This window comes from Macrotis lagotis, chromosome 7, assembly GCF_037893015.1.
Source record: "Macrotis lagotis isolate mMagLag1 chromosome 7, bilby.v1.9.chrom.fasta, whole genome shotgun sequence".
Taxonomy (NCBI): Eukaryota; Metazoa; Chordata; class Mammalia; order Peramelemorphia; family Peramelidae; genus Macrotis; species Macrotis lagotis.
The window spans coordinates 129,689,457-129,715,146 of record NC_133664.1 but is presented as its reverse complement, the minus strand read 5'-3'; the positions used below and the strand labels follow the sequence as shown (position 1 = coordinate 129,715,146).

At 35.2% G+C, this 25,690-nt stretch overlaps 1 protein-coding gene across 1 annotated transcript in view; it reads right to left on the bottom strand.

Moving 5' to 3' along the window:
- CADPS2 (calcium dependent secretion activator 2) overlaps positions 1-25,690 on the bottom strand; it is a 713,380-nt gene that overhangs the window by 328,369 nt on the left and 359,321 nt on the right. The window contains exon 7 of the mRNA XM_074195280.1: positions 16,092-16,203. Coding sequence (XP_074051381.1) covers positions 16,092-16,203 — 112 coding nt within the window. The remainder of the gene's footprint in view (positions 1-16,091; positions 16,204-25,690) is intronic.

Here is a 25,690-nt window from a genome sequence, read left to right as displayed (position 1 = left end):
TTGAAAATGATGTCAAGGCTCTTTTCCTGATCATGACTTTCAGGTATTCCAATAATTTTTAAATTATCTTTCCTAAGTCTGTTTTCCATATCAGTTGTTTTTTCAATGAGATATTTCACATTTTCTTCTAATTTTTCATTTTTTGGGGTTTTGAAGTATTGATTCCTGATTTCTGGTAAATTCATCAAACTCCCTGAATTCTATCCTTTGTCTGAAGGATTTGTTCTCCTCAGAGAGTTTTCTTATCTCTTTTTCCATCTGGCCAATTTTGCTTTTTAAAGCATTCTTCTCCTCAATAACTTTTTGAACTGTTTTATCCATTTGACCTAAGCTGGTTTTTAGCATGCTATTTTCTTCAGCATTTTTTTGGATTTCCTTGACTAGGCTGCTGACTTCATTTTCATATTTTTCCTGCATCTCTCTCCTTTCTTTTCCCAGTTTTTCTTCCAACTCCCTCATTTGATTTTCAAAGTCTTTTTTGAGCTCTGTCAATTTCTGTTTTTCTTGGAGTCTTTAGATGCAGGAGCTTGTGCTTCCTCATCTTCAGACTGAGTATTTTGATCCTTCTTGGGCTCATTTGCAAAATATTTCTCAATGGTCTTCGTCTTTTTTCTCTGCTTGCTCATTTTCCCAGCCAGGGCCTGGTTTTGGGGTGTTTCCTGAGCTTTTGGGACACTCCCACAAGGGTCTCAGTGTGTGAGGTTCTGTCCTCCCTCCTGGTCTATGAATGACCATAACCGCCCCCCTCTTCCACGGGGCTGAGGTGGGGGATGCTGTTCTGTGGGGGGGCCTAGACTGCTATCAGGATCTGAATGTGGTCAGAGCCCCAGAGTCCTGTTCCAGGGCAGAGGACAGAGCTTGGCAGTCTCTCTCTCTTCACTCCCCTCCCTCAGCTCAATGGGCTCATGCCCTGGGGGCTCCTGCTTACCAGCTCAGCCTGCTTCTGTTTCCGGGTCTGAGCTGCAGAAAGACCAAGCTGCTAGCTGTGTGCCCTGAAGGCTGGGCTCCACGTGCTTGCTCTGGCAGAGGTCCCCGCTGTTCCACCACTTTGTGCCTGGTGCTCCCCGGGGTGCAGCTCAGGAGACTCCACTGCTGCTGTGAGCTGAGACCCCCAGCGCCCTGGGGCTGCCTCCAGGAGGCTGAAGTTGTTTCGTTCTGGAGGGCCACCCCTCTTCCAAGCCGCCCCTCCAGCCCTGGGGAGCAGAGCCTTTCTGCTCTTTTCCAGGTTACCTTGAGTAGGAGAACTGCCTCACTGGGTCCCTTTGTGGGTTCTGTCTCTCGAAAGTTTAGTTAGAGTCCTTAGCTTATGAGTTTTATCAGAGAGCTCCTAGGACTGGATCCCTTCTTGTCCCATCTTGGCTCGCCCCCAGAAAAACACTTTTTTACAGTAATTTCAGCTTCACTTTGATAACTTAATAGACTAGACCCTGCTGTGTACGATGAATTGAAGTAGACATTCATGGGTTAATAAATTTCATTCACTTTTGCATCAAATATTACTAATAAAATTCCTGGGGCAGACTTCTGCGCAATTATCTATAATTCTACCTATAGCCTAAGGTTTTTAGAGTTTTTATACACATACACACATATATCCACATATATAGCTATATACATATATGTAAACATGAACAAAATAACATAATAATCCCCAAATAGTAAATAGTATTATAATATAGGAAAGATTTTAAAAAATCACAGCAACTCAGATCCAGAAGGGACCTCAGAGGTCACCCAAGAAAAAGACATAAGACAACAGAAAATACTATCTAAGCCTTTCCTAGAAAACAGTCATCAGGAGCAGCTAGTTAGCACACTGGATATAGTGGGATAAAGTGGATTCAGAGGGACCTGAGTTAAAATCTAGCCTCAGATAATAATTAATTAGCTGTGTGACCTTGGGCAAGTCATTTAACCTCAATGCCTTACAACCCCCCCAAAAAAGTCATCTAGTCTCAATTGATGATTCTCAATAAGACAGAGTTTTACCATCAACAAAAACAGACCATTCTACTTCTAAACAGTTTTAATTGTGGGGAAGATTTTAGTTTGTCCTTAACCCCTATTTGCCTTGCCAAAAAAAACCCTAAAAAAAGTTAAAAGAGGCGGCTAGATGGCATAATAGATAAAGCACCAGCCTTGGAGTCAAGAGTACCTGGGTTCAAATCTGGTCTCAGACACTTAATAATTACCTAGCTGTGTGGCCTTGTGCAAGCCACTTAACCCCATTTGCCTTGCAAAAAAAAAAAACTAAAAAAAATTTAGTTTGTTTTTGTATTTTTCTTTTGGTTATAAAGCATGTCAATTAAGAAAGTTTTAACATGTAGAATAAGGGGGATGAAGGAGCTCATGTGGCTTCTAGGTGGCACAGTGGATAATGGATAGAGTAAAGTGTATAGATGGCTATCAGGAAGACCTGTATTCAAATCTGAATTTAAACATTTAATAGTTGTATGACTACGTGCACGTCACTTCATCTCTGCTTGGCTCAGGTTCCTCATCTGTATAATGGGGGAATCAAAAGAGAACTTTTATGAACAGGTTATTGTGAGGATGAAATAGTAACTGGAGGGAGTTTAGCATACTACTTTGTACACAGTGTTACCTAATGTTAGCTATTTATTATTCCAAAGGGTTTTAGTAAGGATGAAATAAATAGTAAAATACTTAGCACAGAGCCACAACAGAGTAGATACTACTTAATTGCTAGCTGTGATGGAAGATAATGATGATGATATACAACTTTCATTTTCTCAGTAAAGAGGGAGGTAAAGAAGAGAAGAAAATCTTTTTCTTTTAAATACTCTGATTTCTAAGAGTTAGTTGGGAGACGAGAGAGGAAAAAATGTACATAAAAAAGGGGGAAGGGAAAGAAATGCACAAGGAAAAGTAAAGGTAAGACAAGAATAGAGCACACTATTTTAACTAATGATTCAAAAGAATTTTGATCAAACATAAGGGGGTGGTGGGGAGGGAAATGGAGTATTTCTAGAAACTCTAATTTTGTCTAGTCCAGAAAAGATGAAAAACAAGTACAGTAGTTGTAGCAGTCTTAGCAGCAGCAGCAGCAGCAGCAGCAGTAGTAGTAGTAGTAGTAGTAGTAGTAGTAATAGTATGGTGGTGGTGATGGTTGGTAGTAGTAGTAGTAGTAGTAGTAGTAGTAATAGTATGGTGGTGGTGATGGTGGTTGGTAGTAGTAGTAGTAGTAGTAGTAGTAGTAGTGTAGTAGTGGTAGTGGTAGTGGTAGTAGCAGTAGTAGTTGTATTAGTAGTGGTAGTATGGAGTAGAAAAAGGAGAGTAAAGGACACCATTATTTAAAACAAAAATCAAGAAGAAACTACATATATACTTTCTTCATTATGCATTAGTACCTCTTCCATTTTGCAAATTCTACTTTTTAAGGAGTTCTTTTCAGTGATTTTTTTTTGCCTCTTTTGCAAACTGATCATTGAAAGTTATTTTCTTCAGCATTTTTTGTGACAATTTTACCAAGTGCTTACTTTCTTTTGATAATTTTCTTTCATAACTGTTATCTTCTTTTTTAAATTAATGTTTAATCAAAGAATGTTATATATTAACTGCATTCAATTGGTCATAACATCTCCATGTTTATAGAATCTTACTGCATATAAAGTGGTAATATAACAAGTATAGACTATGAAGTCTCAAATAATTCAAAGTTAGGGTAATATATTGTTAAAATCAACTTGTTTATGAAATATACTTTGCCAAACTTTTTTTTCCTGAATCATTAAGTCAAAGACTAGTATTTTTCAAATGAGTACCAAGAAAATACAAATTAAGTGATAGTTTTCATGTTCTGGATAGAACAGCACAGAAACAAAGGCTGTATAATGAACTGCCTAAAACAAATTAGACATGACCATGTTCCCTAACTTCACACAGAGCCCTCTTGCAGGTGCAGCTTTGCAAGACATCTCATTTCTTTTCCAATCTTTTTTTCTGCCACTCTGATTTTGGAAGTCCATTTTTAGTTCTTCCAATAATTCTTGTTGGGTTACTGTCCAAATCACATTTTTCTTTGAGACTCTGCTTGTAGCTGTTTTGATGCTGTTGTTTTATTCTGAATTTGTGTCTTGATTTTCCCTGTCACCACAGTAACTTTTTTATAGTCAGGTTCTTTTTTTCTGTTTGCTCATTTTTTTGTAGCTCATTTCTAGACTTTTTAACTTTATGTTAAAGTTAGATTCTTCACTCAAGGTAGACAGGAGATTCCCAAGCTTGAGGTTTATCTTGTTCCATTTTCTAAGTTGGTTCTAGGGGTCTATAAGTTTATGGTGCTTCTGAGGTGGTATTATCTAAGGAAAAGTTGCTCTCCTGGCTAATTCCCCATAGCTGCAAATGGTCCTCTGAAACTATGCCTGGGTCCCTGGATCACCTGCAGTCACAAAGGCTAGTGGTTCCTTGAAACAACCACATGAACTTTCTTATATCCTGTAATTGTGATCAGGCCCCTGTACCCCTTCAGTTATAAGTGCTACTCTTTGCTCTGAAAGTGCAGCCCAAAATTGAGTGTGAGCAATGCAACAAGGTCCTGAAGCCAGTTCCAGCAAAGAATCTTTTTATGACTAGCTGTCAGACCCCCAAATCACCTGCATACTGAGGTCTCCTGAAACTGTTGCTACTGTCTCAGTTCCCTCTAAAGTCTGCTGTTGGTATTTTCCTGACTGGCCTTGCTGTGCTCTGGCTCTTCCACCACCTCAGCAGACCTTTGCTGCCAACTCCCCTAAGTTTTCTTGAGCTGAAAAACTGTTTCACCCTTGACCTTTTATTGGCTCTGTCACTCCGGAATTTGATTTGATGTATTATTTTAAAGTTACTTGGAAGAGAATCTGGGAGAGTTCACATGAACTCCTGCCTCTTACTTTTACTACTTTCAACATATTTGAAAACTTCATTTATCAAAAAAAGAAAGAAGCACAAAACCTAGAGATATGGGTCAAAGTTTGGAGATTGCAGGCAGGAAGAAGGAAAGGGATGAAAGTAAAGGGAAGAATTTTATAAAATTGCTCCAAAATTTGCAAATGAGAACACATACTCTTCTCCTTTGACTTTCTTTTAATTAACTTCCTTTGCTGTTTACATAATATCCATACATAGAATGACTTCAGATCTACACATTGAGTACTAATATCTCTCCTGTGTTTCTTTCCCCTTACATCTGAACTGCTTGCTATATGTCTTGACCTAGATCATCTTTCAGCATCTCAGACTCAATCTTTATCAATCCCTCCTCCAAGCATTGCTATTTCTGTTGAAGATATCAGCATACTTCTACCCACCCCAACCCAGGTTCACATCCCTTAGAATCAACTTTAATAAACTACTGGTAACTTTGCAGAAAATACTTTCAGTTGAATGATGAGTTTGGAAGTTCAATTGCAAAGGAGTGAAGAATAAGTGCAATACAAATAACAAAGTGATTAAAAATGCATGATGAATGAATAGGTCATTAGCCATTAGTCATTTTCTAGTATTCCAACTAAATTACCTTTTAAAAGTTTTCAGTTTGTTTTGCTTTTGTCCACTGAATTTGCATTTCAAGACTCTGACCAGCTCTAGCTTTCTTAGAATTCTCACAGATGTACAATTCTGTTCAAATCCTTTTTTCCTGGATTTTGCACCATTTTACAGATTAACATATTCCAGGGCATAATCTCCCAATTTTCATTTTCTTTTCAGTATATCATATTCTCTATCATTTCTTTTTCCCTTTATTTTTGTGATATTCTAAAAATAAATTCTGACTAGGCTTCCTTAGCATGTTATATTCCTTAGCTGTCTAAGTAACCACTGTTACTTAGCTCTTGCTGCAAGAGAGCTCAGCAGGTATAGGATCCAAATAGCAGCCCTGAGCAAAATAAAGCTGGCAAATGAAGGCCATTTTACTCCAGTCGGAGCAGGATACACGTTTTTCTAGAGTGGTCAAAGTGAAAGGGGATGTTGTGAAACTGGAGTAGGTTTTGCAATCAAAACTAATCTAGTCAACATTTTACAAAAGGACACGTTCATGACACTGAGATTATCATTTGCAGGAAAATGCCACATCACCATCATCAGTACCTATGTTCCCACCATGACGAACACTGATGAAATTAAAGAAAAATTTAATGAAGACCTGGAGACCCTTATCCTCAATGTATCAAAAGAGGGTAAGTTTATAATTCTGGATGACTTTAAAGCTAGAGTAGGTTCAGATTACCAGACATGGCAGGGAGTCCTTGGGAGGAATGGGGTTGGAAGCAGCAACAGCAATGGTCACCTTCCTCTGAAGACATGTGCATTTCATGACCTTCTAATCACCAACACTGTCTTTCATTTCTCTAAATGCAATAAAACTTCCTGGATGCACCCTCATAGCAAACATTGGCATCTATTAGACTGTTATCATAAGGAAAAGAGACAGACAGGATGTGGGAGTGAAAAAAAGCAATGTGTGATGCAAAGTGTTGGACTGATCACAGACTCATCCTCTCTAAGCTAAATATTCATATTCAACCAAAGGGGTAGCCCCAAGGAAAAATGAATACAAGAAGAATATCAAGAGATTAGAGTGTTTCTCTGAGTGGGAACAGTGTGTTGCTAACTTGGAGGCAAAACTGAGTGGAGCAGAAAAGGAGTGGGCAGCTTTCAGAGATCTAGTTTACAGCACTATATTTGCTCATCTGGGCCAAAATGGCACCACTAGGACTAGTTTGATGAAAATTGATGGGGAAATACAGAAGCTGCTAAATGAAAAACAAGAACTCTACAAGGTTTAACAGCAGGATGATTTATCCAACTCTAAGAAGGCAGCATTTAATTCCATTGAAAGTAAAATCCAAGCAAAGTTTAGAGAGATGCAGGATTCTTGGCTCAGTAACAAGGCAAATGAAATTCTATTTTATGCAGAATGTAACAAACCAAAATGCTTTTATGATGCCCTGAAAGCTATTTATGGACCAAAGGCACATGGTGCATCTCAACTACTTAGTGCTGATGGATCCACATTGATTAATGATAGGGACTTGATCCTAGGGAGATGGGCTGAACACTTGCAGTGTTCTTAACAGACCATCATCAATCAATGCAGAAGCCACTGACAGCTTACCTCAAATTGAAGTCAATCAGTCCCTAGCTAAAGTTCCAACTGAAGAGGTTTTGAATGTCATTAACATTAGCATGTTAATGGTCCTTAGCTATCTAAGTAACCACTGTTACTTAGCTCTTGTTGCAAGAGAACTCAGCAGGTATAGGACCTAAATAGCAGCCCTGAGCGAAACAAGGCTGGCAAATGAAGGCCAATTTACTCTAGTCGGAGCTGGATACATGTTTTTCAAAGCACCTGGTCCTGATTCTATTCCAGCTGAGATCTACAAGTGGGGTGAACACTACTCATTCAAAACCTGACTGAAATTTTCCAGGATATATAGCATGAAGAGGTTATCCCCCAAGAATTCAAGGATGCATCCATCATCCATCTCAATTTACATCTCAGAAATTTACAAACAAATTTGTAATGCTGCTAATTGAGGCCTATTTTATTTATTTACATTCTGACTGTCCAGACTTGAAGTCATGGAGAAAAGGTTAACAATTCAAATTATATTTACATTTTTTCCTAGTGGTCAGTTTGATAAACATTTTATCAGAATATCATGACTATACCAATGAATTCACAGGTTCGATACTTTAAAAATCTTCTTTGAGTTATCAGTTTTTTCTTTATTTTTACATTTCTTAGTCTCTGTTACCCTCCCACCACCCCCACAAACTTTGGGGTTAAACACTTTAACTTCTCTCAGTTAAGTGGTCTTAAGAAACTGGATGAATTATTACAAAAGAGATAGTCCATAATGTTATGAATGGCAGGAGGGTATCTCTTAAGGAATTTGAGTTGCTATTAGTTTCAGCTTTTTAAACTCTCCCTTGAGTGACTGACTAATCTAAAGCTGGTAACACAGGGTCCAGAGTTCAGGAATCGGGAAATATACAGAGAACATCAGTCTAGATAGTATGCTTTTTTTTTTTAATTTTGAAGACAACCTAGCAGGAGCTCCATCTCTCTAAAAGTATTATTTTTCCCTTTGGCAAGTTTCTTATCATTTTGCACATCAAGGGGGAGTAAAAATACATTTCTTCATTCTGTCATCTTCTTAGATGTTCCAAAGATAGATATGAGAGAAAGGATTAGAGGATGACATGGAGTCCAGTTCAGTTAAAGTTATACCTTAATTGTAAGTAAGGTACTTTAAGGATGTTTACAGCTTTTCTGAGTCCCAAATAACTACATGTATAGCATACTTAGTCAGTCTAGCATGATTTAGCAGTAAACTCAGGATGCTTAACAAATGTGCTTTTAGAGAGCAACATTAAAGAGTTTTCTAGAGAGTAAACAGACCCAGATATTTTCCTCCAGAATTTAACTCTGCATCAGTTAAAAATACATGGGAAAAAAGTACCCTATTTAAATTACATACAAAAAAGACAGGGAAAAGTAGACTGCCTAATGCTCTTAAAGTTTTTGCAAGTGCTGATTTTCCTCTCTTGGGTAGCACCTTGTTTGAATATGGAAGTATTTTAAATAATACCTTCCTGTTGTAAAAATTCAGCATCAAACAGCGGGAGGAATATTGTGATAGTCAGATGGCCATCCTAAGGTTCTTTCACAAAGTAAACAGAGGAAACAACTTGATGAAACATTTATGACTATAAAGGCTAATTATTACTTACTGCATTAAAATGTGACAATCAGCTTCAAAAGACAATAGTTCATTTTAATGAAATAATCAGTGCAACAAGACTAAATTATCTATATATTCAAAATGTACCTATAATTAAACACCACCTGCTGTTTCCTCATAGTATTCACCATGTGCAAAACAAACAAAATAGCTGTCATTTTGGATTATCAGTTTTAAACATCTTCATTCTTCTAATGAACCAGAAGTAGTTGTTGTTCAGTTGTGCCCGACTCCCCATGATCCCATTTGAGATTTTGTTGGCAAAGATATTGTAGTAGTTTGCCATTTCTTTCTCTAGCTCATTTTATAGATGAGGCTTTAGCACTAAGACAATGTCAGCTTGCCATTTGGAGGACTAAATTACTCTACTATTTATTAGTACACACCCTAGAACTCAATCTCATTGAACTTCTCTGGGAAGCACAACTCCTCTCAGGGCAAAGCCGAATCCAGGGTGGCTCTGTCCTTTACAAAGAAAAAGAGAACTCGCTGGCTTCTCCAGTATCAGTTCTCCAGGATCATTTGTGTTACTGCATTGGATCGGTGACTGTCTCTGCTACTCCGGATTCCCAGATATGAACTAGACTCCCTTTTCAATCAACTAAGGGCAACAGAGGCCATTGCCCAGACTTAATTAGAACAGTGTTTGCCTATTTCTCAGAACTGACCCATGTTCAACCCATGTTCACAAGAAACCATTCTCCTCTTTGGCCTTCAAAGTTCTTGTTTCATCAGTTCAACAAGTTAAAGTTGGAAGGTCTGAGAGGAAAAGTACTGATGCCTACTTCATCAAGAGACAGATTAGAGGAGATAGGTATGAGAATGAAGCATCCTGCTACAATGACTACTGCCCAGTGTCGGTAGTAGCCATGATGCATTGCTGATACAAGAAGAAGAGAAGCCAAAGAAGGTCCATGACGAAAAGCCAAAGTAATAATCAGCCCATCGAGAGACAAAGGATGTACCTGGTAGGTGCCTATGTCGCCAGATGTCACATGCTGGTGTTTTCCAGGTGCTGATGATGCACCCTGGTACAGTGATGATAGAAGAGGAATCAAAACCAATTTTAGCCAAGAGATTCACAGCAGTCAATCATCTCTGACAGTCTTGCTTCCTATGAATTAGATCATGGGGAGGAATGATTCTGGTAAAGGCAAGTGAGAAGGGTACTTTGTACAACATACTCCTCACTATAATAAATAATTGTACCTTCATCTGGTTGGCTGGGGTGCTTCTTTTTTAGTATTATAGATGAGGAAATTGAGGTTAAACAGGGTTAAGTGAATCTTACAGACTCCAGAGCCAGCACTCTATCTATTGCGCTATCTAGTTGACCAGAAGCATTACCTCTAAAATAGCAAGACTAAAAATTAATATACATACAAATTCATTTTTTCCATATTTCACGTAAATATTTTACATGTATAATTGTATTTTTTATCACTTTCACTTCCTTGAACATGTCATTCTGATAAGTGAGAATCCTTGCAGGTATCCTCAGAATTCAGCAATGCCATCCTCTCAGCAGAACAAACATACAAGGCAGGAATATAAAGTGGTTTTTTTTTGTTTGTTTTGTTTTGCTTTGTTTTTAAACATAGATTTCAGCTGTTATATACCTTATACAACTAGAATTCTTGAAAGAATATGGCAAACTTTTTGGAAAGTTCTTAATGAGAGCAAAAAAATTTTTTTGACATTTGAGACTGGATGCTATTTCTGGAAAAAGATAGAATTTGTTCATAGTAAAAAGTTGCTAATCAAATGGGTAGTGTCGTTTTTCTCCAAATGGCATGACTGTAACGTAGCTGAATCCACCTTATTCTATGGCACATAAACTTCTGAAGGAAATTTTGAAAGTAGGTAAAAAATTCTTTAGTAGCATCCTTAAAATATCCATATAACTTCCCAATTCCACTCCTTCAATGTAGTCATTTTACTACTTTTCTAATTCACAGATTAGGAACCCGAGATAGCCAAATTAACTTTCCAAATCACTTAATTTTTGTAAAATAATTTGCTTGAGGCAGGATATAAATGCTTTCTGAGTCCAAACTCATTCTTTTTCCACTGTTATTTACCTATTTGAATATAGAAGTTCTGTTACAATTGTTGAAGAATTTTTAAAATTTTACTACTATTTAGGTGTATCTTGTAATAATAAGATTTATACTTAATCACATCTTTAATATGCCATTTTATGGAATCATTCATTATTTCATATCCAAACATCTTATATTATTACTGAGAGATATTATTGTATTTAGCTGATCTGTAATTAATTTGTTCAGTCATCAGTCATTTTTCAGTTTTTATCTGACTCTGTGATCCCCATTTGGGGTGGTTATTGGCAAAGATTCTGGAGTGTTTTTCCATTTCCTTTTCCCCATTCATTTTTTACAGTTGAAGAACTGAGGCAAAGAGGATTAAGTGACTTACCCAGGGTCACACAGTGAGTAAGCATCTGAAGCTAGATTGGAACTCAGGAAGATAAGTCTTTCTGATTCCAGGCCTGACACTCTATCCACTTTGCCACCTAATGTTACCTATTAGGTAACTTCTAAAAATGGGGAAAAAAAACTCCAATTCTTTCAATTGCACAGAATGAAGGAAGTTAATGACCACACAATCAAATACATCCTTATAGCACACAGAAGACCATGCTACAGATGCCATAATCTTTCTGTTGGTAAAGGAAACTTACAAGATGTAAGACTGTTTTCATTTCAAAGAACTGGGATATCCAAAAAAAGAAAATGTTACTATTTTGAATTCTAAGTTTAAAACAACCTCTCTTATTACTCTTCAAATTTGCTAAGCTATAAAATAAAAATGAGTTTCATAGTATCAAAAAATTCCTTGAAAGTCCTATAAGCCAAAATTATTATACTATACTGATGTGACAGGTATGGTAGACTCAGGAAGATAGATGTGTTCTGTGAAAAAGAAGGTGAACTGGCAGATAAACATGAAAAGGATACTAGAAGAGCAGCATATTCAATTAAAAATATTTTCTCAATTTGCACCAGAATTTATCTTTTTCTCCAATAAGAGGCCAAAGTTCCATGTCAACATGAGAAGTTCCTACTGAGGCTTAAAAAACAAAAGCAAAACATACATAATGAATCATATCTAAGAAGAACAAGAGAGGTTAGATAGGCAGGGGGAAGTGACAAATGAAGCAAAAATGTCCTTGTCATAGCATTTTCTAAGATTTTTGGCAGTCAGTCACTGACACTGATGCCTCTGGGACCCTTCTTCATTGACATAACAAAATTAACGCAATGTTTGCTAAATCTTTTCTATTAATTAGGGAACCAACATGGTCCAGAGTCCTCTGGGAGAGAGGGGAGAAGCAGGAAGAAGTGACAAGATCATTTTGCCATCTTTCCTCAGTTTTCAACTTGCTACCTATTCCCCTATGCACAAATTCTAAATACTTTCTCATGCAATTTTGTTTTTTTTAAAGATAGTTAAATAATTGCTTTTAAAACTAATAATATATAGTATAGGATACTATTCCCTTCCACTTATTTAGATTCCTTTCTTTTCATCTCTACATTTCTATTGTTAACATTTCTCTTACCTTACAAATTCTGTATTTGTCTTTTATTTCTATTCTTCAATATGGTGATTAAAAACCAGACCTCAATTCCTGGCTTCAGATGATAAACTGATGTTACCAATAATAGTACATTTTCAGTATACAACAAATCAGAACATTCATTTAGCTTAATAAATCTCATGGCATATATCAAAACTTAAAAAAATGAGGTATATCTAACACTGTGGTAATACTGGTAAGCATCTCAGAAAATCAGCTGCCAGTGATAGCACTGTGATAGGAATTCAATAATAACTCAATCATTTCAGTCATGCCCGACCCTTTGAGACTCCTTGAGGATTTTCTTGGCAAAGATACTGGAGTGGTTTGCCATTTCCTTCTCTAGCTCATTTTACAGATGAGGGAACTGAGGCAAACAGGATTAAATGGTTTGCTCAGGGTCAACCAGCCAGTAAGTGTTTGACACCAGATTTGAATTTAGATAGATGAGTCTTCCTGATTCTAGGCCCAACAATCTATCTGCTGTCATGTTTCCTAGCTGTCCTTCCTACATGGGTTGTCATATTCTATGAGGATTCCCACAACAGACTAGAGTACTATATTTGGTTCTAGGTGCCACATTTGAGGAAAAATTTATTCAAGATGAGACCAATCAGCATGGTGAAGGGTTGTGAGATTAGGTCAACTATAAATTGGTTAAAAGATCTGCAACTATTTAACTTGGAGAAAAGAGTACTACGATAGTTTTCAAGTAGTTAAAGAGCAAACCCATAAAAGTGAGATTAGACATTTTCTCCTTGGTCTCAGGTAGCAAAATTAGAATCCAGAGGTCTTGATGTTTGAAAAGTAAATTGAAGTTTGATACAATAAAAACTAACAAATCTCTCTACAAACATGAAATATAGATTATCTCAACCTGGATTCCTTTCATTGAAGGTCTTTGAAGTCTTATTACCACATTTGTTCTAAAACAAATAGGTCTTTAAGGACTAAAAGTGGGATTCAAACCATTAAATATTTGGTACCAAAGGAAAGGGCATTGGAAAGGCATGTGATTTTATAGTGTGTGTTTCTAATTTTAAGCCCTGCAATATTAGCATTATTGTAAAACTATCCCTTTTCAAAATTCTTTATTTTACTATTCCAATCAGGAGGATGCTACGTTTTCAATAATATGCTGGTGACAAATACTGAGACTTGTAGAATGTTAGAGCTGGAAGGGATGATCTAAATGAAAAGATTGAGAGTTTAAAATGACTAGTCCAAGGTCACTCATCTAGGTATTGGGAGAGTTAAAGGTTCATTTTCTGTGTCTGGCCCAACTGGCCAGATAAGTCATCCAGACATTAGCTTGATGACATTTGAAAACTGATGACTTTTCTATTAAAGACTAACAATCACTTTGAAGCTGGAATGAGCAATCTGTTAAGTGTTCTTTACTGTTAGAGGACAAATCTTGTACTGGTAGGTAGGTATCATTTAGGAGAAAATATATCATTGCACACTGTTTTTCATTAAAAACAGTTAAGTGTTTTCCCCTCCTTGATTCAGTGTCAGCAAAAATGATGAAATTCATTTTAATGTCAAAAAGAATTAAAGGGAAATAGCTCAGGGTTAGGGAAAAAAACACAAATCATGTTACTTTTCTCTAAAGATATGAGAAATTGTATTCAGACTTATTCATCATAACTTTTTTAATAGATGTAAATATGACATACTGTTTTGCTTCTCACTCTCAAACAGTTTTTTTTATTTTTGCTAAAATATGACCTGTGTCTATTTATTTCAGGGACTTCAAATATATATATATATGTATGTATGTATAGTCTTTGTTCTCCAACCATGTACTCATAGGATTTTAGAATTGCAGCTTGACACTATTTGAAATATATACATATACATATATATATATATATATATATATATATATATACTTCCCTTATTTTGACTGATATACTAAATTCAATAAATTCAATTTTCTCTTCTAGTTATAATGAAAACAGTACCAAAGGAGATGGAAACATCTAGATAATACAGATAGTCTTTAATAAGCAAATTTATGGAATTTTAAACTTATGGAATTGACTGAGTAAAGTTTGGTTTCACTTCATATAACCTGAAGGCTAACACTAAAGGTTTTCCAAGTTGTCATATCATACAGGGACACTAATTAGGCTAAGGTGATATGACACTACTACTAAGATATATACCTGGACAGTAAGAAAAGGAGGGGGAATCTATATTCTGGAGTTTGAAAGAAGCATCAGTAATTCATGGTCTATGAGAAGGAAGGAGGAGAAACTTGAAGTCTGAAAAATTATAGAAAATATTCTCAGTAGGCATGGTACTGTTGGTATCCCTATAACACTGGAGCATAGCAATGGGCATTATTAACATGCCTTCCCTATAAAAAGGTATCAGTTTAGACTATAAAAATTAATAATGTAAAGTCCTGATAAATTCTAGTTGAGCAATGATCATAGGAACAAAGATTTTGAGTCAGATACAAGGTTATATATCATAACTTATATTTCCAACTCTATTATTTTATAGATGAGATAACTAAAACCCAGAAATATTAGGTAACTATTTGCAGGCAGTAACTTGTGAAAGCAGGATCTATGAAATAATGAATGAATTACTGGGAGATTTTTCCCAAGTGGAACAATATCTTTTTGATTTTGACAATTAGGATCTACAACAGACCCAAACCCAAAATAAAAGGTTCAGCAAAGAATCAGTTTAAGGAATAGAAAACAATAGGAAAACAAGATTTAATTCAAAGAGACCTGCAAGTGCTTATTGAAATTGATCCATTTCACATATTATTGGACTAAAGATATGTCAAATAAGGTATTCTTGGCTCAGAAAATCTACTCTAACTTTAATCTTGTCCAAACTGAATGATGAGGATAAAGATTGATATTGGAAATTAAAGAGTAATATATTAACAGGAAATACATTATTAGCATAAGTTTACATGTGAGTATATATATGCAAGTTTGTTAATATTTAAATCATTGTTAAAATGTGATCAAAGAATACTTTTACAAGTAGTGAAATAAAGTTCTAGAGAGTCTTCCTGCAAATATTCTTCTCAAGAAAAAAAAGGGAAGAATACCTTCTCCTAAAAACCTTACGTTCATATAAGAAGACTGTAGTTATAAGATCTGAATTGTTTTTATGATAGATGCAAGATGTTCACTTGGTTGCACCATTCACATAATTTTAATCAGTCAAATTTGTGTCATGACTTAAGGAGGCATATTATGACATGGAAATTAACTTTCTTACCCTCTAAAGAACTATGATTACTCATTCAAACTCACACTCTAAATAGTTCCAAGCTTTCTTTTAAAATATAATCTGACATTTTGTTTTATCAAATATGCTTTTCAACAAATGTATTTATGTTATTAAAATGTTTAATCTTTTATTAACATAAATGAGAGATGTATGCTTTAAGTTTGAGAGCATGGTATGAATATTATACATTATATTTAGGCAGAATTATGATTATGTGGACAATCTTAATCATTTGTCTTAATCATTACCTATATTATCCCTTTGCCTGTGATTTTAATATCACTTCATGCTGATTTTCCCACCCTTCTCTGAATTCTTCATCTTTCATTCCTTAATAGTGTAGAACTATGCAATTACATTTATGTAACAATTGTTTCAGTTATCACTCTATTTGGATATTTTATTATCATAAATTATAATTAAATATTTTGTGACATGAATAATATTTCATTTTTGTAAAGCTGATCATAACTCACCCTTCCTAATTCCTTATCTTCAAGGGCTAGAACTCCAGTACTTTCAGTGAAGAGTTTAACTTTGACCACAGGCAGAGGATGAGTAGTGGTGAAATCTCCTTGAGTACCCCATCTGTAACAAAATAACAGAAATTTCTTAAAAGAAAGATTTAATTTTGTGAAGTATTAGATTTATACTCACAGAATATAATGTTAATCCACATAACATCTTCAGTGGCTCAATGTGATTAATTTTTATTTTTGTTATGAACAGACAGATGGCACAATCAAGGAAAAAAGTAACATTAAGAAAGGCAATTTGTGATCATTATGCAATTATTAGCCTATTAGAAATAAAAAATACATTACTTATGTTAAAGGTATTCAAAAGTGACAATGATTCCTCCAGCTGCATAACTAAATTATGGTTTAATGAATATTCCAAATTAACTAAAAGTTTACATGATATTCATTAAAACTAACATGACTCCCCAACTGTAGAAAGAACCCATTGAGCAAGCAAATAAAGCTAGGAAATAAAAATCAGTTTTAAAAGTTTATTAGCAACAAAATTTTGAAGATGCTTATTATATTTTCATAAACTAAGAGTAATGCTTGCTATCTTCAAGTCAGGTAAAGGTAAAAATTATAGCTAAGACTCAGCTATGTTCAATATTGTTCTATATTTTTTCCACATAAAACAAAAAAAAATTGCTGTTTTAAACATAACAAATCTTCTGGAAAGATCTATGAATCTTGAATACTTTTTCTACCTTTTTCTTGGGACCTCTTTAGAAAATGTGTTTTTGGAGCCTTTCCCAAAACAACTTTGAATGAAGCCTCTAAACAGACCCTAAAGTGACAGAAACCATAAAAGTGAATGAAACAGTTTTTCAGAGGGATACCTTGGAGAAATTTCAGGAAAAGGTCTGTCCCACATGGGTAAAAAGATTGTGTGGTCTAGTATAGGCAGAAGAGCCAGAAGCCAGGGGCAGGTTCTTAAGAACAGCCCAGCTGGTCTGGTGTACCTCAGGTCAGCAGTGAAGGTAACAACCCCGGCTGAGATAGAACAAGGTTTGAGTTTCAGAACACTGGTGCAGCATTAGACTATCTTAGCATAGGGACCAAACCACAAACACAGGAAAGGTCACAGTAGAAATCCAGGGACTAGATTCCTGGCCCTCCAACACAAAAAAAGCTTGGGTCTATACCCCTTTATAATTACAGGAGCAGAGTTCAATTATCAAAATGAGCAAAAAAAAGTACTAACCCTTGACATCTATTATTCTGATAAAGATGATTAAAAACACCATCTCAGAAGAGGAAAGCAGTAACAAAATAACTAGATGTAAAGTCAAAGGGGTTTATGAACTGGTTACTCTTGGAAAAGCCAAAAAAGGACATTTAAAAGCAAAGATGAGAAGAAGAAAAATGGAGGAAAAAATACAATACAGCAGAATTGTGAAAAACTGATGGAAGAATTTAAAAATAAAATTGAGAAAGTAGAAAAACAATCAACCTATAAAAATAAAAAATGATCAATTGGAAAAGGAAACAAAGGCTAACTAAAGAAAATAAAACCCTAAAAACTAGAATTGAAGAAATGAAAATGAATGATTCCATGACACTCCAAGATTCCATCAAACAAAACAAAAGACTGAAAAAACAGAAGAAAAAGTAAAAAAAAAATCTCTTATAAAATAATGATTGACTAGGAAAACAGATCTAGGAGAGATAATTTATAAATTACTGGTATCTCTGAAAATTATGATCAGAAAAAAGGGACAATATCCTATAGAAAATTATCTTGGAAAACTGTCCTAGAAGAAGATAAAATAATTCCTGAAAAAAATCTACTGATCACCCCCAGAGAGAGATCCCAAAATCAAAATCCAAGGAATAATGTAGTCAAATTACAGAATACTCAGCCAAAGAAGAAAATACTGCAAGCATCCAATGAGAAGCAATTTAAATATCAGGAAGCCACAGTCAGGATTATTCAGGATTATCAACTTCAATATTAAAAGATTAGAGGGCCTGGAATTTGATATTCCAGAAGGGAAAGGAACTTGAATTATAATCAAGAATCACTGACCTGCAAAATTCAGCATATTTTTTTTTCAAGGCAATGGGGTTAAGTGGCTTGCCCAGGGCCACACACAGCTAGGTAATAATATTAAGTGTCTGAGGGCAGATTTGAACTCAGGTCCTACTGACTTCAGGGCTGGTGCTCTATCCACTGTGCCACCTAGCCATCCTTCAGCATATTTTCTTAAGGGGAAAAGATGGGGTTTTCAATGAAATATAGGACTTTCAAATTTACCTGATAAAAGGACCAGAAATGAACAGAAATTTTGATCTTCACATACAAGACACAAGAGATACATAAAAAGGTAAACCAGAAAAGGGGAAAATGTTAGTCAAGAAGATTAAACTGTTAACATGGGAAGACAATACTTGTAACTCTTGACAATTGTATTTTTCTTAGGACAGCTGAAAGAAGCCTATTAGACAGGTTGACTGATGTGGTCAACTTTTGGCCCTTAAGGACTGTATTTATACTGGGACATTTGGAGGAAGGGCACTTGGAAAGAGGGTGGGGTTATAAACTGATTATAATGTAAGAATGATTTGAGAATTTTACTTCTGTCAGGAGAGTTGAGAGGAATAGAATAGAGAGAGTTAGGTGCAATCAGGACATAAAAAAACATTCAGCTGGGAAAATAAGACAAAAAGGACCTAGTATATCTGGGCGGCTAGGTGGCAGAGTGGATAGAGCACCAGCCTTGGAGGCAGCAGTACCTTAGTTCAAACCCAGCCTCAGACAAGAATTACCTAGCTGTATGGCCTTGGGCAAGTCACTTAACCCCATTGCCTTGCCACAAAAAAAAAGGACCTAGTATAGTAAAGGGAAATAAGGGAGGGTATGAGCACTGAATAAATCTTACTCTTAATAGATTTGGTACAAAGAGGGAATAACATGCATTCGCAATTGGTTTTAGAGATTTATTGTACCCTATAGGAAAGCAAGGGGAGAAAAGGGAAAGAAAGGGGTAGAAGGGGTGATAAAAGGAAGAGGAAAAGTAACAGTAAAAAAATGAATAAAAGGGGAAAGGGAGGAAAAAAAAGAGAAGTGGGTTGATAAAAGGGAGGGCAGGTTGAGGGAGACAGCAGTTAAAAACGAAACACTGGTGAGGAGGAATAAGGAGACAGGAGAAAGAAAAGTACAAAATGGGAAAAATAGGATGGAGGGAAGTACAGGGTAACTATAACTGAATGTGAGTAAGATGGACTCTCCCATAAAGCAGAGGCAGATAACAGAGTGATCAAAAACCAGAATCCTAAAATGTGTTGTTTAGAGGAAATGCATTTGAAGCAGAGAGATGATACCTACTGCGTAAAGGTAAAATTGATTTAGATTGTCAAGAATATATTATACTTCAGCTGGAATTTTAAAAAAAAGTAGGGGTAGAATCCTTATTTCAGATAAAGAAAGCAAAAATAGATCTCATTAAATGGGATAAAGAAGGAAACTATATTTTCCTAAAAGGTACCATAGGCAATGATATCCAACCATAATATCAACATAAAAATACATGAACCAAGTAGTATGACATCCAAACTCTTAAAGGAGAAGATAAAGGAATTAGAGGAACACAGAAAGCAAAACTCTACCGGTGGGGGTCCACAACCTCCCTTTCTCATAATGAGATAAATGTAACCTTAATTTAAATGAGAAGGTAGTTAAGGTAAATAGAATATTAGAAAATAATTGATAGAATTCTCAAGAAAACTGAATAGGGATAGAATGGATTATACCTTTTTTTCCCTATAGTACATAGCAGCTTCACAAAAACCGATCATCTCCTAAGGAATAAAAACCTCACAATCAAATGCTGAAATGAGGAAACATTAAATGCATCCTTTCTAGATCATGATGCAATAAAGATTCCATGAAAATTAATTGGAAACTAAATGCCTCAATATTAAAGAAAAGGTGACCAAACAACAAATCACAGTATTTAAAAATCAACAATTTCATTCAAGAAAATGACAATGATGGGACATCATACCAAAATGTGTGGGATGCTGCCAAAGTAATTAGGGAAATTTTTTTTATCTCAAAATGCTTCATAGATGAATTAGAGAAAGAGGAGATCAATGAATTAGGCATGTCACTAACAAAACTAGGGAAAAAACCCCCCAAATCAGGGATGGCTAGGTGGTGCAGTAGATAGAGCACTGGCCCTGGAGTCAGGAGTACCTGAGTTCAAATCCGGCCTCAGACACTCAATAATTACCTAGCTGTGTGGCCTTGGACAAGTCACCTAAGCCCCACTGCCCTGCAAAAAAAAAGAAATAATAAGCTGCCAGACTTCAGAAAGGAATGGAAAGACTCGATGCTGAGTTAAGTGAGCAGAGGAAGGAGATCACTGTATACATTAAAAGTATACCGTGAGATAATCAACTATTACAGATGCTGCTCCTCTTTTAGCAGCTCAATGATCAAGGACAATACCAAGAGACAGCTTAAGGAAAATGCCATCCACTTCTAGAGAGAAAAAAAGTGGGTTTTGAGTGCAGATTAAAGAATAGCACGTTCATTTTTTAAAACTTCTTTTATATTTTCCTTCTTTCCTGTTTTTTCCCCTTAGCTCCAATTTTTTCTTTCACAAGGCTAATACGAAAATACGTGATACACAATTCTACCTGTACAAACCTGTATTAGATAGATTATTGCCATGGGGAAGGGGAAAAGAAGGGAGGGTGCTAGAAAAATGTGTAACTCAAAAATATGCAAAAGGATAAATGCTGAAAACTATCTTTGCATGCAACTGAAAAACAAAATTTTAAAAACATGTTTTATTAAAAATATATCTTGAACCATTTCTACTGCATCATTTTCTAAGAAGATGCTTTTTAAAAATTCTGACATAAAGGCAAAGAAAATACATTATTAATATATTAATGTCTTACTGTTAATTTCCCAATATGCTCTCACAGGAATGAAATAAGTCTGGTGACATCTGGCTTTCCAATTCACTGTAGGAAAATAACATGTTTTCCTGGCTTATCTTTTAATTAGTATCATCTTTCCTTTACTTCACACAAATTTATTTCATGTTATTTGCAAGTTTGCATAACAGAAAACCTAATTGTAAATACATGTCCTAAAAAATTCACTTGTATCACAAAGGATTTTATCAAATATTATTTCTAAGTAGTTCAGATTACAAGCTATGTGAAGAGTCAGCACAGCTTGAAGGAAAGATCATAGCTCAAAATGCCATGTTTAACAAAATTAAGAAGATAAGATAAAAATATAAGTGAACCCATCAAGTGAAAAATGCTGAATTTAATATTAGTTTGTTAAAAATCATATCTTCCATGAAACTCAAAGTTTAAAATTTGAAAGTATGCCGCAGAACTCTTGTTGTTTCAATTCTCTCAAATCCTATCAGTTATAACTTTAAAAATCATCATAAAACTGGATAAAATAAATCATTTAACTTCTGAGACAATGTGATACATATTCAGAAAGCAAATCTATTTGCCAATGACAAAAGTATTAATGGTGAGAAAACAGCACTACTCAAACATAAACTTAGATTTTGAGGAGCAAAAGTAATGAGTAATAAAGTACTGTTTCTTTTTAATTCTTGTAAAATGAAGATAATCTTGGATAAAATTAAAGAAAACTAATCATAGGCAATGGAAGATAAAATAAATGAGACATGGTAAATAACAAGATAAAAATCAAAAGAGATTCCCCTATAATAAGTCTGTTAATCTATAACATGCAGGTATTTTCACCAAATCCTATTCTGTTATTTCATTATGGAGTAGAAATGACTGTTTTTTTAAAAAAAAGAATTGTCAGAGGAATGTAAGCCATAGCTAGTTATACTACTATTAAAAAGACTTTGAGAACATTTTCAGTGATTAATTAATTTAAGTTGAATATGATACTAAGAGTTTAATCAATTAAAACCAAAAACTGTTCTAAGACTTTGGGACACTGCAAATCTTTTAACTGCCTTAAGTTTAGAAAGGTTTAACACCAGGTTGAACACCCAAATATTATTATTATTACCACCATTATTAATTATTATCATTATTTTGGTCTTTTTGGACCATCATAATGCACTGAAGAATTATGCTTTGGTGGTGGAAGTATACCCACTATTATCTCTCCACACAAATAAGTCATATAGTTAATTAACTCTTATCTTTCCTTTGAGTTCCAACTACATATTCAATTACCTTTAAGAAGCAGCTCAAACTCAGCACATACAAATCTAAATATATTGTCTTCCTGCTTAAACCGGACCCTTCTATACAATCCCCTGATTCTTACAGGTAGGTAGATTTGCTGAATCTGGTCTGATAATAATTGGTAATAATTCAAAAATAAAATATAATACTGGTGAGGTACTGCTGACCACATCTCTCCTGATAGGTTCTGATGTCACAGCCACTATAGAGGAAACATTTAATTAGATATCAACTCAACTTAATAATCTCAACATTTGATTATATGGCTTTTTTTCATAGGCCAGAGGTACAGTAAGCCCTAAGACACAGAAAAGTGGCCTTGCTTATGTAAGGCAAAACTGAAAAAGGTAGAAAAATTATCAAAATTTCTAGATCCCTCCACCTAACCCTTGTTTTTGTTTCTTCCCAGGCCACAATTATACAGACAAAAGTACATCCTGAGTCCTCTCTATTTGCCATTTCTTTTTTTATATTTATTTTATTTTACTTATTTTGAGTTTTATAATTTTCCCCTAATCTTACTTCCCTCCCCTCATCCCCCACAGAACGCAATTTGCCAGTCTACATTGTTTGAATGGTATACATTGATCTCAGTTGAATGTGATGAGAGAGAAATCATATCCTTAAGGAAGAAAAGTAAAGTATAAGACAGCAAAATTACATAATAAGATAACAAGTGTTTTTTTTTTTTTTAACGAAAGGTAATAGTCTTTGGTCTTTTTTTCAAAGTCCACAATTCTTTCTTTGGATACAGATGGTATTCTACATTGCAGACGGACCCAAACTGTCCCTAATTGTTGCACTGATGGAATGAGCAAGTCCCTCAATGTTGATCATCACCCCCATGTTGCTGTTAGGGTGTACAGTGTTTTTCTGGTTCTGCTCATCTCATTCTGCATCAGTTCATGCAAATCCCTACGGGCTTCCCTGAAATCCTGAACCTCCTGGTTTCTCATAGAACAATAGTGTTTCATGACATATGTAGACCACAGTTTGCTAAGCCATTCCCCAGTTGAAAGACATTTACTTAATTTCCAATTACTTGCCACCAAAATCAGGGCTGCTATGAATACTTTTGTACAAGTGATGCTTTTACCCTTTTTCATCATCTTTTCAGGGTATAGACCCAACAGTAGTATTGCTGGATCAAAGGGTATACACATTTTTGTTGCCCTTTGGGCATAATTCCAAGTTGCTCTCCAGAAAGGTTGGATGAGTTCACAGTTCCATCAACAATGTAATAGTGTCCCAGATTTCCCACATCCCTTCCAACAACGATCACTGTCCTTTCTGGTCATATTGGCCAGCCTGAGAGGTTTGAAGTGGTACCTCAGAGAAGCTTTAATTTACATTTCTCTGATAAGTAATGATTTAGAGCAATTTTTCATATGACTATGGATCGCTTTGATCTCCTCATCTGTAAATTGCCTTTGCCTATCCTTTGACCATTTGTCAATTGGGGAATGGCTTTTTTTTTAAATTTGACTCAGTTTTCTGTATATTTTAGAAATGAGTCCTTTGTCAGAAATACTAGCTGTAAAGATTGTTTCCCAGTTTACTATATTTCTTTTTAATCTTGGTTACAGTGGTTTTGTCTGTGCAAAACCTTTTTAATTTAATGTAATCAAAATCATCTAGTTTGTTTTTAGTGATGTTCTCCATTGCTTCCTTAGTCATAAACTGCTTTCCCTTTCCATAAATCTGACAGGTAAATTACTGCTTGATCTCCTAGTTTTCTTATAATATTGTTTTTTTATGTCTAAATCCTGTATCCATTTGGATCTTATCTTGGCATAGGGTGTGAGGTGTTGGTCTAATCTAAGTTTCTTCCATATTAATTTCTACTTTTCCCAGTAGTTTTATTGAAGAGAGAGAGTTTTTTTATCCCAATAGCTGGATTCTTTGGCTTTATCAAACAGCAGATTATTATAATTGTTTCCTGCTATTGTACCTAGTCTATTCTACTGGCCCACTACTCTATTTCTTAGCCAATACCGGACAGTTTTCATGACTGATGCTTTATAATATAATTTTTAGATCTGGTAGGGCTAAGCCACCTTCTTTTGTACTTTTTTTCATTGAATCCCTGGAAATTCTTGACTTTTTATTTCTCCATATAAATTTACTTACAATTTTTTCTAACTAATTAAAGTAATTTTTTGGAATTTTTATTGGTAGGGCACTAAACAGGAAGTTTAGTTTTGGTAGATTTGTTATTTTTATTATATTAGCTCTGCCTATCCATGAACAGTTGATGTTTGCCCAGTTATTCAAATCTAATTTAATTTGTGTGAGAAGTGTTTTGTAATTGTTTTCAAAAAGTTTCTGAGTCCTCCTTGGCAAATAGACTCCCAGGTATTTTATATAGTCCGAGGTTACTTTGAATTGGATTTCTCTTTCTAGCTCTTCCTGTTGTATCTTGCTAGTCATATATCGAAAAGTTCAAGATTTATGAGGGTTTATTTTATATCCTGCAACTTTGCTAAAGTTGATAATTGTTTCCAGTAGTTTTTTGGATGATTTCTTGGGATTCTATAGGTATACCATCATGTCATCTGCAAAGAGTGAGAGTTTTTTTGTCTCTTCCTTCCCAATTCTAATTCCTTCATTTTCAATATCTTCTCATTGCTGAAGCTAACAATTCTAAAACGATATTGAATAGTAGTGGTGATAATGGGCATCCTTGTTTCACCCCTGATCTTATTGGGAATGCATCTAGCCTCTCCCCATTGAATATAATGCTTGTTGATGGTTTCAGATAGATACTGCTAATTATTCTAAGGAACAGTCCATTTATTCCTACACTCTGTAGTGTTTTTAGCAGGAATGGGTGCTGTATACAAAAGCTTTTTCAGCATCTATTAATATAATCATATAATTTCTGATAGCTTTGTTGTTGATGTAATTAATTATAATAAGTTTTTCTAATATTGAACCAACCCTGCATTCCTGGGATAAATCCTACTTGGTCATAACGTATTACCCTAGTGATAACTTGTTGTAATCATATTGCTAAGATTTTATTTAAGATTTTGGCATCTAAAATGAGGTGGAGTCAAGATGGTGGCATGAAGGCAGCATTTCCTGGGAACTCCTTCCTTCTATGCACCAAAAAAAAACCAAAGGATGACTCCAGCCAAAATTTAGAGGGGCAGAACCTACAGAAAGATTGAGTTTTACATTTTCCCAGTGCAAGATAACTTCGAAGTTCTGCAGAAAAGGTGTGTTTCACCAGGACCAGGGGCTGGGAAAAAAAAGCCAAAGCCACAGAGCAGCCTAACCCAGCCCAGAGATCACCAGCAACAGCTTAAAGGGGTGGTGAGAGAACTCTGCTGCACCTGGGT